General features: G+C 40.4%; 1 protein-coding gene across 32 annotated transcripts in view; it reads right to left on the reverse strand.

Moving 5' to 3' along the window:
• Positions 1 to 12,465, reverse strand: part of C2CD5 (C2 calcium dependent domain containing 5) — an 88,369-nt gene that overhangs the window by 46,999 nt on the left and 28,905 nt on the right. For 18 of the 32 annotated variants that reach the window (XM_081879662.1, XM_081879656.1, XM_081879634.1 and 15 more), the window contains 2 exons: positions 11,946 to 12,054; positions 6,207 to 6,272 (listed from right to left, as the gene is read on the reverse strand). In XM_081879662.1, the coding sequence (XP_081735788.1) occupies positions 6,207 to 6,272; positions 11,946 to 12,054 (175 nt within the window). The remainder of the gene's footprint in view (positions 1 to 6,206; positions 6,273 to 11,945; positions 12,055 to 12,465) is intronic. The other 14 variants (XM_081879661.1, XM_081879664.1, XM_081879663.1 and 11 more) reach the window with 1 other exon arrangement.

The raw sequence follows: 12,465 nt of genomic DNA on the forward strand, positions 1-12,465 counted from the left end.
AAGATAAAGTATGTGGGCCCTATATACCTGGTTTTTTTAAGGGTGAAAGATGTCTGCAATCTGAAGAGAAACTAAAGACTTCCATTTGTGCAACAGAAATTCCCTTGCTCTCAGAGGTCCCTCTCAGATCTGTTTTGGGGGAGGTGGGGGGATCACAGCGGGAGAGGAGAGCAAGGGAAAGTTCTGATGCACAAGGGGAAGTCTTTGCACTAACAGAACAAGTTTATTGGATGCAACTCAATGGTATTAAAATGAACCAACAAAAGGCTACTAAGATGTGTATATCCAGCACAATCAACCAGGAATCTTGAGGTACCTTAAAAACAACACATTTATCATGTAAAATGCGGTCTTGACTATGCTACCACTCACTGGATTTGTAACTGGCTGACTGACCGAACCCAAAGGGTGCTCATCAATGGTTCCTCTTCATCCTGGAGAAGAGTGACTAGTGGGGTGCCACAGGGTTCTGTCTTGGGCCCGGTCTTATTCAACATCTTTATCACCGACTTGGATGATGGACTCAAGGGCATCCTGATCAAATTTGCAGATGACACCAAACTGGGAGGGGTGGCTAACACCCCAGAGGACAGGATCACACTTCAAAACGACCTTGACAGATTAGAGAACTGGGCCAAAACAAACAAAATGAATTTTAACAGGGAGAAATGTAAAGTATTGCACTTGGGCAAAAAAAATGAGAGGCACAAATACAAGATGGGTGACACCTGGCTTGAGAGCAGTACATGTGAAAAGGATCTAGGAGTCTTGGTTGACCACAAACTTGACATGAGCCAACAGTGTGACGCGGCAGCTAAAAAAGCCAATGCAATTCTGGGCTGCATCAATAGGAGTATAGCATCTAGATCAAGGGAAGTAATAGGGCCACTGTATTCTGCTCTGGTCAGACCTCACCTGGAGTACTGTGTCCAGTTCTGGGCACCACAGTTCAAGAAGGACACTGACAAACTGGAACGTGTCCAGAGGAGGGCAACCAAAATGGTCAAAGGCCTGGAAACGATGCCTTATGAGGAACGGCTAAGGGAGCTGGGCATGTTTAGCCTGGAGAAGAGGAGGTTAAGGGGTGATATGATAGCCATGTTCAAATATATAAAAGGATGTCACATAGAGGAGGGAGAAAGGTTGTTTTCTGCTGCTCCAGAGAAGCGGACACGGAGCAATGGCTCCAAACTACAAGAAAGAAGATTCCACCTAAACATTAGGAAGAACTTCCTGACAGTAAGAGCTGTTCGACAGTGGAATTTGCTGCCAAGGAGTGTGGTGGTCTCTCCTTCTTTGGAGGTCTTTAAGCAGAGGCTTGACAACCATATGTCAGGAGTGCTCTGATGGTGTTTCCTGCTTGGCAGGGGGTTGGACTCGATGGCCCTTGTGGTCTCTTCCAATTCTAAGATTCTATGATTCTATCATGCCATAAGTTTTTGTGGACTAGAAGCCAGCTCCTGTTGCACTTTTATGCCATAAAAGTTGCAGGTTTTTAAGATGCCACAAAGTTTTGTTTTTCTGTGAAAGAGTAACACTATCATTCTGGAAGTCTAGCCATCAATATAAGTTATATTTTCTGTAAGAATATTTGGAAAATAGCCCATGAAATGTACAAGTTCATAGCAGTTTCAAATTACAACTGAAACTGTAACATTCTCAAATCATATATCCTGCACAGAACTCTGGTGGCAACCCTAACTATGCATAAGCCTTGGGGAAAGAGGGAATTACATTTTTTTAAAAACAACATGTGAATGCTTTCTAGTCAGAAAAAAACTAGATAAAACCATCTGAAAACTCTTTGGAATGAGACAATATTAAGACAGTTACAAGAAGGAGTCAGTTATTATTTACCTATTATATAAAAATGCACATGCTAAAACTGTATTCCCACTTAACTCTATGAACTCGGTGGGCCTTAGGGTTGGGTTGATTGACAAAATGAAGTCATCCTGTTCACACATGGATTTACAGGTTGGAGCTTCTGCTCCCTCGCCTCTCCTCCTGCATGCACCCAAATCTGGTCCAGAGGGATGGAGGAACTGCTAGAACAGATTTGGGGGCTGCACAGAGTGAAAAGAGGAAGGGGAAGTTCCACTGCATCAACAAAAGTCCTTGCACAAACTGGGCAACTGAGTAAACCTGTATAAGTTTGTGCTGTTAATTTATTTCTTGTTTAGAGTCCCAAAAAACCAATTAAAGGTAAGTCATGGTTTTTTCCATTCTACATTTTGGGAACAAAAGGTTCAGAACCATTAATCTGTCAAAGCTGATTTGTGATTCACTCTCTCTCATATTGTCCTTGATGTATATTAATTAGCAGGAGGTCAGGAAATCAAAGGGGCCATGCAGACACACATTCACCTCCCCAAAGCTTGCTCCATACCTCCCTTTGACTAAAGTCCATCACATATTACAAAAAGTTGCTCCTGCAGGCATTTGATGGGACAGCCAGAGTTACAGCCAGAAAAGAGAAAATCAGCAACTACCATGTACCTGAGTGATAATACAACAGCTCTTCAGATCTGAGTGCTTTACCAACAACACCATAAACCTAGACTAGGCAATATAATCTGTATTCAGGATCCTGAAAAGGAAATATATCCTCCAAGAAACAAGGCCAACTTTTTTTAAAGGGAGTTTCCATCAAAAAAATATTTTAATCAGATAAAAATAAATTTATCAGATGATATCATTCAACATTCAAAAATAGCCCCTCTGCTCTTACTCCCTCCCTTGCATTTTTCGTTCCTGATCCATTTCCAGAAAATAAAATTCTATATAGTACTTCCAGATTGAAGGGCTTCTCTTTCTGATACTCAGTGAAATCACTATGAACTCACTGTATTAGATAAACCATAAACTTAATAGACACATATGCCACCATGAATCATGGGTAACCGCTTTAACAGCCAACATTAAGTGACCTCACAATTAAAGTGAAGTTGATGATCTTGTGGCTACTGACAGATGCTTCATGACAGCAACAAGGCTTAGGGCTCGCTGAACAACGCACAACACTACATCCCAAATGAACATCAATTTCCAAGGGGAGAAGATTACTAATGAAAATGAGAGCTACAGTAACGTCATACAGGGAAAGTTAAATTTTAGTTGCATGATGCAAAGACCAAACGATTTTTAATGGCAGTGTATGCTTACAATTTAAAAGCTGGATATAAGGGAAATATAATCTGGAGATAAAAACTGTTCCTCAAAAGTTAACACAGTCATTGGAAAAAAATAAATAAAATGCGGAGACAGAAGAATAAGATAACATCACAGTGAAAAACTCTGTGGTGTCTAATAGATTGGAAAAAATTGTTCAAGGACCGTTAATGTTTACACCAAGTTATTTCTGTAATGCTGCCAAGGTCAATTAGACCTTGGGCTATCTACCATCTAAATTACACTTTTAAGCAAGCTTTCTAAGTTTGCTTTCAAAACTCAGCTACCCTACTCCAGTTCCATACCAGTGGCCCCCTGTGGGGCTTCTTAAGAGATTAAAGCAGTTTACAGAGCTCATATAGGATAAATATTAAGAATAAACTGAAAACAATAAATTGGTTTCTTTTCAAACATATTTTACTTGCTTATTCATTTAATCAAAACAATAAGAAATATTAGAATTCTAGATTTATCAACTACTAAATCAGTATTATTCAGAGAGCCAACTGACATATCCTGAAAGTCTAGATAAACTGAAGAGAACAAGCCCTGATCAGGAAGCTCAGGACATCAGCCATGGCCAGATTAGAATTGTGCAATTGGCTCATACTACCAGGGGATCCAGACTCTGAGCTTTCATTTTTTTTAAAGTAAGTCTCTAACCTTCCTAGAATGTAAGAAAGCAAAATGTGTAGGCAACCTTCTAAGCGATTTCTGTGAGATGAGCCAACATTATTGCTCTTGCTTTCAGTGAATTCAGCTAATGAGTGAAGGTGACCCTATGACTAATGCGTGCTTTTTTTGGACATCAGGATTTAGGAATCCCCAGAATCCTGAATAGTTGCTGCTTTAATCTCTTTAGTTCACATTTATTTCCTGTTTCTATTTCTAATCCTTGAAATCTCTGTAGTTTGTCCTTTACTTTCTAGCAACAAGGACTCATATTTCCTATGATGGGTTCATCTGAGATCAGGCACTCATTAGAAGCTATTTTATGCAAACACTACATATAACACGATAAGTGTGGGTGGATGTTAAAGTACCCGCCTGCCCCTGCCGAATAGCAAATGCAAAGATGCTTAGGCATGTTGCTTGCTGTATAGGAGCTGAAATCCGGGCAGTCATTAAGAATTCATTGTATGGTTAACTTATAGTGCAATAGTATAAATGCCTACCTAGAAGTAAGTCACTTTTGTGTTTAATGGGTTTGCTCTCAAGGTTAGTGGGCACAGGATGACATCTTAGACTTTTTTTATAAGCAAGGATCAGAAGTGTTCAGAAGTTAAATATAGGCAGCCCACTAAGTGTAAAGTTATTTTATAAAACGGGAATGAAATCAAATAATTTTAACACAATTAAATTACTATTAGTAAAAAATAATAATTATAACATTTTAAATTTCATAGGTTCATTCACACTGTTACCATATTGGCAATATGATATGGATTTGCTGATTCAATTTTGGTGTGTTTGTGTGTATTTTGAACCTTGTCACTGGAAGCTGGTTTTAATTACACTTTTGTTATTCAAAAGGTTATTCAAACTTTTTATTCCTGTATCCATCCATTCACACACTTACAAAATGGGAAGGGCTGCATGTGTGTGCTTCCAAAATTACTGTGGAACTAAAGCATTTGCAACAGTATTCGTCTTCATAAGACCTACCAACCTCAAACTCAGTTACATTATTCAGGTATAGACCAGTATACTAGAAGTATTTCTTCACCATTCAGACTTCTGAACATAGCACTTCCTAGGCCCTGATCTATCTGATCTATCTGATCCCTCTCTTTTATTTCCATTATACATTTTCATAAAGTGTTTCTTTAAAAAATATGTGTTTATGGATTTTTAAGAAAGCATACAATTTCCAATGGATGCCCTTCTGCCCACCCCTCCCTATAAGACAGAAAATCAAGAGAATATAACACCATGGTTACAGATGTGACTCTGGTGGCTGCCAGTCTCTAGGCTTTCCAATGGAAAATGTTATGAAATGGTAATTTTTATATAATGTTGTTACTTAGCAGCATTGAAGGGGCTTTCCATTATGTCAAAAGAATTTGGTTTGGTAATTTGGCAGTTGCTATATTTCCACTCTGTTCTTCAGCTGCCCAGCACTTTGGCTCATTTAAAAATAAAGAAATCCTCATGGAAATGATATGATACTGTCAGGGAACTGACATCAGAGCAAGCAGAGCGAGAGGCGGAGGCAGGGCTCCAGGGCGATGCCGGAGAGGGGACCAGCAGGGGGGAAGGAATTCAGCGTAACACCAATAGAGATGAGAGGGAGATGGAGGAATTGGTGACAGGGCTCCAAGACCCTTCACCCGAATCTAGTGGAGAGAGCGCTGGCACGCCCTTGCCTTCCCCTCACTTGCGCAGACGCGTTCCGCGCAGGGAACATAGGAGGAGACTTGGGGTCAAACAGCTTTTATGCTGGAAGTGGTTCAAGAAACGCCCACTGACGGATTCTGCAAGTGACTAACAGGTCACGGAGGGCGAGCTCTAACCCTAAACATGGTTGAGCAAACAAACTGACTAAACTGAAGGCAATTTACACACAAGTAACCCCTTACAACCATTACAGATACATTTTGAAAAATCTCTCAAAATCCCCCAAACAGAAGCAAGAACTACCCACATTCTCCCCAGTTCCTTAAATGCCTGTTGGGACAAAAAGATCCTAGGTTGCTTTCAAAAGGTTAACATTGTCTCTCAGGGAAGGGCATTCTAATGGAGATGTCACAGAAGAGACCCTTCCACAAATGACAGAACATGGAGCATGACCTCATTAGATTTATCTGGGTGCAAAGGGTTGGCTGAGGGAGGCTCTCAAGGAACTAAATCAGATTTAATTTAATAGTAGGGTTTAACGTTCTGAAACTGAAAATTCTTTTGCAAATTTTCAAGATAAAAAATAATTAAAATTTGAAATATTAACTTGGTAACAAGCTACCATTTTTCTAAAAAGACTTCACTGAGCTGCCATAATTTCTGTCAGTGTATGTAGTACTGAATGACTAATAAAATACCTGAATTGAAACTATTCCAGTCTAGCAGTTTGTATGATCTTGTGTTACCCATAATTCCGACAAAGGCTGAGTTCAAAACAGCAAATTAGTAGATCAGTTTTAGCAGAATAGTGAAAGCAAGAAAGAAAAAAAACAGCACACCACCAACAAGAACACAACTGATTAATACCACTCCACAGGAACTGGAAAGACACAGACAGCAAAGTTAATAAGAGAGTGAAAATAGAAAAGGAAGGATGGAAGGATCATGCTGTATTATTCTAGCTATATTTATCAAGTAAAAAAAGATTAATGCAATTACCAATACCATGCTTCAAAAGTCCTTTTCTATGTTTCCCTACTTATTCATCTGGCAGTTTATGTATTTCTCTCTTGAATTATCAGTTAATATTATCTGAGCAGAAATGATAGCATAACGTTTTAAAGAAAGACAGCAAATGGTGGGACATTGTTGCTTCAGTTCTGTGAGAAACTATTTTTGAATAGCCAATATTAGCATTTTATCAGCACAAGCATCTCTCACCTGCCTCTAGATTTTCCTTTGTTTTCTTATGAAGCATTTTTCTTTTTATTTTTTAAATGGTATTTTTTAAACAGGAAATTAGATTGGAAAATGTTCCAATGAAATTGTCCTTTCTCTTTTCATGCTACACAGAGATTTTCTCATGTACGATTCATTAATGTATTGAGACATGAAAAGGGAAAAGTACTTAAATGGCTATATTTCAACTTTTGTGGCTAATGTATAAAACATTTAAAATTTCACAGCAGAAAAAGCTTGGCTGGAACTAATTGCATGTTGGAAGCGATGGGGTCTCAACTGCATAAGAAGGCTCTCTCTACAAGTGCAACATTAGGCATGAATCATCTACTCTCCAAACAGGGCCAGGTCAATGCACACAACCTGGGCCCACTTGAACTGCTAGAAACAGGGGAATTCCCCACAGGCAGTTGTCCCTTTTGCATGCTGACTAGGTATTACCTCCACAGATACACACAAGATCTGTTAAGGAGCTTGGACATGGGCATATCTTTATTGGTTAGAGGCAAAAGGGAGATTGTGTCTGATCTGACCAATATCCAATCTGGACAGGAACAGAGGAAATTTTTTGAAGTGGGAAGTCCTCTTCTTCCAAAAGTTAGACATAGAAAATGACCTTACCCAAAAGAAAAGGCTCCCAGTCCTCAGTCTACAACACCAAAACACAGGACTTCATCAAGGAGAAAAACAGAAACAAGAACCATCTATTTATACCTATGTCTATACCTAGTTGGAAATGGATTAGGTGAGATGAAAGTTATCAAAATGGAGATCTACCAAGAATGAGACTCTCCTCTCTTTGGACATGAACAGAGGGCCCTTCTGGTGACCAAGCCAAGCAACCATATTAGCCACTGTGCTTCACACAAAACAATCTGAAAGCATGCAGAATAGCATTTGTTCCCAAGCGGATGCCAAGGACAGCTTACCAAGACCATCAAAAAACAGGTTATCAGAAGTGATGCTGGCTGATTAGCCCACAGAAACAAACTGATTCCTGCAGTCAATGCCTTACGAGCAGCTGTCATGACATAAAGCTTCTTCTGGGGGTACATTTACCTTTCTGACATTTACCTTGCTAGGAAATCAATTACAAATCAATGCAAACTGTCATAGAAAACAAGTCAATGACAGAAGCATCCACTTTAGGGGCTATTAAAGGATTAGAGATGTCCTTAGGAAGGGGACACAATCAATATCTCAACTTGTTTCTGGGTTTTGCTGCTAATGGAGTCTTCCATTCAGACCAAAACCTGGGCAAGGAAGGGTGGAAATGAAACTTGAAAAAATGATTGCGTAGAACCAGGAAATACTTTGGTTATTTCCAGAGGCTAGGAAGTAAAAGGAGCCCGTGCATCCACTACCTTAAGTGATAATTCTCTCAAAGTACTTCTAAGGGAAAGCAACTATCTTTTTTTGCATTCAGTACTATTGAAACTGGAGAGGTTCCCCCTTTTAATAAGCTTAAATAGAGTCCCTGTTTTACAGGAGCTGTCCCACTACTAGAGTTCCCCCTTTATTGAGGATGAAGGTTTTGGAGTTGGCCTCATCATATGGACAGGATCTGTGGAACAGTTAATATTAGGAAAAGTTCCACATGAAGAATACTTAATTGGCTCTTTGCCTTTCCCATAACTATCCAGTCTTCTCCAGAATTCCTTAGAGCAGGAAGAGTACAGAGGAATAAGGAGGAATTAGAAGAAAAGGGACTGATTTGAAGGGTGTTTCTGAGTGGGCACTAGGATACCACCAAGTGGGATTGTGGTCCTTCTGTTGCTTAAGGTAGGAAAATGTTATCACTCCAGAGAAAGCAATCTCTTATCCCTCCCTTGAAGTTTCCGTAAGAATGTCAGTTCACCTTCTGGCCAAGTGCAAAAACTGCTTAATACTAAGACCAACCATTCAACTAACAAACACCACAGCCAAAAATTAAGACAACTACATATAACATATAAAGACACAAGGTTACTATATGGACAGTCCACACCTAACACCAAATCTTAACTATAAGCTTGTCAGTCAGTCTAGGATGTATTGTGGATGTTCTAGTGGCCACTCAAAAAACCTTTCATATAGAACCAATAGTCCCTTTTCTAGTAGGCACTAGACACCATAAAGCAGGATGCTCTAAAGCTAACCCTAACATCTATGGGTAGGTATTCACCTCCCAAATGCAGCCTCTGCAGAAATCTTTATCTTAATCTTATAATTCCTAGTAATTGAGCTTGGACTAGCTCAAGTGGCTGCCCCACAAACCTCCTGAAAGGCATGTTAGTGGAAAATGCCGCTGAAGTGGCAACAGCCCCTATGGAATGGGTCTGCAGTGACAGTTAGGTGAAGTGAAATCTATGTCAGATAAAATGCAAGCTGCAACTCGTCTAGGAAGGGTGGTGGTAGAATACTGTTTTGCTGTGACTAATTCTGCTGAAATCTCAGCCATTAAGCATGTATTAGTTTTAATGTGACAGGTGTTAGGAGAAAATAACAGCTTGCTGCTGTACAATACACTGAGCAGAGGGAGTAGTATATCTTCTTGTTTATACAGACAAAGCAACTGAATTGCACTGAAGCACTCATAAACACTGGAGCTACAGGCAAGGGGGGTTCTTCAAAATCCATAGCCATAAACCCTGAAGAGCTATCAGAATTCAACAAGACCTGTTGATCTGGGGCTGACCCAGATCCTCTATCATCTGCAGAAAGTTTCTCATCTCTGTGATTCACTGGTGTTTGTTGACATTCACCATTGTATCTGGCTTGCCTGTACACAAGCTCTGAAGCTGATGGCCACCTCCTCTGCCCGCTGCTGGCCAATCAGGTTCTGTAGAATCTCCTTGCCCACTGCTGCCACTGCTACTGCGGGATTGGTCATGGTGTGCTGTTTCACCTTCAAGTGGCAGACATCTATTTGCATGTCTTGTTGACTTGGCTCCAACACCTTGCTTCTTGAGAGGAATTGGGCTATTGGTGCTACTATGCCCTCTATCAACAAAGTCCCTGCACAAAGGAAGAGGAACCTTTCTTTAAAGCACAAGGTATTTAGCAGTCAGTAGAACTGCAGGGACACAGGTGGCACTGTGGTCTAAACCATAGAGACTAGGGCTTGCCAATCAGAAGGTCAGCGGTTTGAATGCCTGCAACTGGGTGAGCTCCCGTTGCTCGGTCCCTGCTCCTGCCAACCTAGCAGTTTGAAAGCACGTCAAAGTGCAAGTAGATAAATAGGTACCGCAACGGTGTTTCTGTGCACTGCTCTGGTTCACCAGAAGCGGCTTAGTCATGCTGGCCACATGACCCAGAAGCTGTACGCCGGCTCCCTTGGCCAATAAAGTGAGATGAGCGCCGCAACCCCAGAGTTGTCCGTGACAGGACCTAACGGTCTGGGGTCCCTTTACCTAGAACTGTTCACAGCCTTTACCAAGCAGCAAGATAGGGGAGTCAAGAAGGATTATAAATGGGAGGTTGTGCTTTTTTAAGGGTTCAGTTAATTTCTTCAATCAAGCAAAATAATTATTCAAGTAAAATCAATTTTCACAATTAATAAATTGAGAGGAATAATGAATTAATAAATGAGAGGAATGAATTAAAAGACTCAGTTAATTTGAATAAACAGGATCTCAATTAAATAGGAAAGGTAACAGGGCAGTTAATAAGAGACACACCACATGAGGTAATTTAACTGACAACTGACTGAAAATAAAATTCCCAACACACTGAAACATTGAAACACAGTAACTAAGTGCAATCACTCTGAATTCTCAAAAACAGTGAAAATGACAACTTGGTGAACTGGGAGCAAAGGCCAGAAGAGCAGTAAGTGAATATAGATCTGCTGCAACTGAGGTGGGAAAACAAACTGACATTCCCAGAGGGCTGAGAACTTCCTTCGGAGTTTTCCTGCCTCAAGCAACAGGAAGAATACAATCTCATCTGGTTGTGTCCTAGTGCCCACCACATAACTCTTATTTTTTATGTTTACAATTAGATTTGTGGCATTAATGGCACTTGCTCCTTTTCCTTTAGGACCTTAAGCTCAAGGGCTTTATTCCTTCCCTCCTTCCCGAGTCCACAGGGCTCCACAGCTTACTCTGTGTAACAGGAGACTGAAGCAGGGTTGTAGTCTATGCTGTGAGTCTAAAGAAACTGATATGTGTGGCCTAACTGAGGCGACTGCTGAAGTTCCTGATTGGGGAAAGGGCAACTAAGTTCCCAGCACCAGTAGCACACTTTGAATCTATCCAAGGAAAAGCAGGGTGAAATGTTTCCTTAAGGGAGGAGTCTAGGGCAGGGGTTGACAACCTGGTCCCTACCACCCGCTAGTGGGCATTTCAGGATTCTAGGTGGGTGGTAGGTGGTTCCACGGCGCAAGCTAAATCCTCCTTCCATCGAGCACTGGTGGGCGGTAAGGAAATTTTACCATCAAGAAAGATGCATTAATGGGCGTTAGGTATAAAAAGGTTGACTACGCCTGGTCTAGGGAATTACTCCCTCTGGGACTTCCAACACTAACCTCTTTTGCTCCTCTTTCTCTGCTCGTCTAGAGTAAATGGGACACCACCAAACTCTAACTTACACCCTTTCCTATCCTAACTAAAGCCCAGTGGAAAAAAAGATTAGACTGGGAAATGGGTAATGCTAAATGGAAAAACACTTGCTTTCTAGTTTTAAGAGGAACGGACCAGAGGCTGGGAGCTCACCGTTTGAATAAGGCCATTTCTAACCTCTTGCCTCTAACTTGCTGAAAAATGCAATTCCTCACTTTCAAATCTTACTCTGTTCATGTTTAGAGAATATTCTAGGGAAATCTCAGGATAATTTATGCAGTTTTCCTTGATTCATCACAGAACCTTCCTAGGTTCTGGAAGAATCCTCAATAGCCAACTTTCAAACATTTAAAAAGAGCTGAAACAGAAAAACATCCAAGTTTGCACTTGAACACTTTCTCTTGAGAGTCCTAGTAAGATTTACAATTTGAGAATTCAGTTCTGTCATTGATTCTGATGTTATATATCACTGGCATTATAATTAAATAGCTCGATGACATTGAAAACATTTACAAGAAGGCTGTTGTTTATTTCACTTCAAAGCTTTGTTTATTTCACTTCAAAACATTTTGCAAGGTCTTACCTCCAATAAATATATATAGATATACAGAGTGTCAAGGTCACAACAAAATATCAAGATTTATTCCTGTGACATACCAGGATTGTGAATGCGATCCAGGAGCTTCACTGAGCGAGCACTGACAACACCGCCTACATGAAGAAGGAAGCCTGAAGGAAAGGCCGTCAAAGTAAAAAAAGGAAATTCCTGTTCCGATAAGAAGAAAAAAGGAAGAAATTATAGTTGATCTTAAGGGCTTGGCCTATTGTTCACCAATCAACATGCAAGTATCTCTTGAAACACAGGCAAAGCAGAACAGTTGGCAAAATGCTTTTTAAAGATTTACACACTATGCATTAAACAAGCAAAATGTATGCCATCCACAGACCCAACATACTGTGGGGTTAGCAGACATCTCAAAAGCAGTTAAGACACTACTTTCCCCCTCATAATGCTGCTCCTGGGCTGGGATGTTAACTATATATTGTGACACTGGAATCCTAAAGCCCAGAATGGGTACATCGTGCTGGACTCAATAAAATGTACCAGTGAGTACATTAAGAGGGATCAGGGAGTATTGTAGAGATATTATTAGGAGACTTAAGAGCCTGATCTTAG

The sequence above is a fragment of the Podarcis erhardii genome (assembly GCF_964252035.2).
Source record: "Podarcis erhardii genome assembly, chromosome: 10".
NCBI lineage: Eukaryota > Metazoa > Chordata > Lepidosauria > Squamata > Lacertidae > Podarcis > Podarcis erhardii.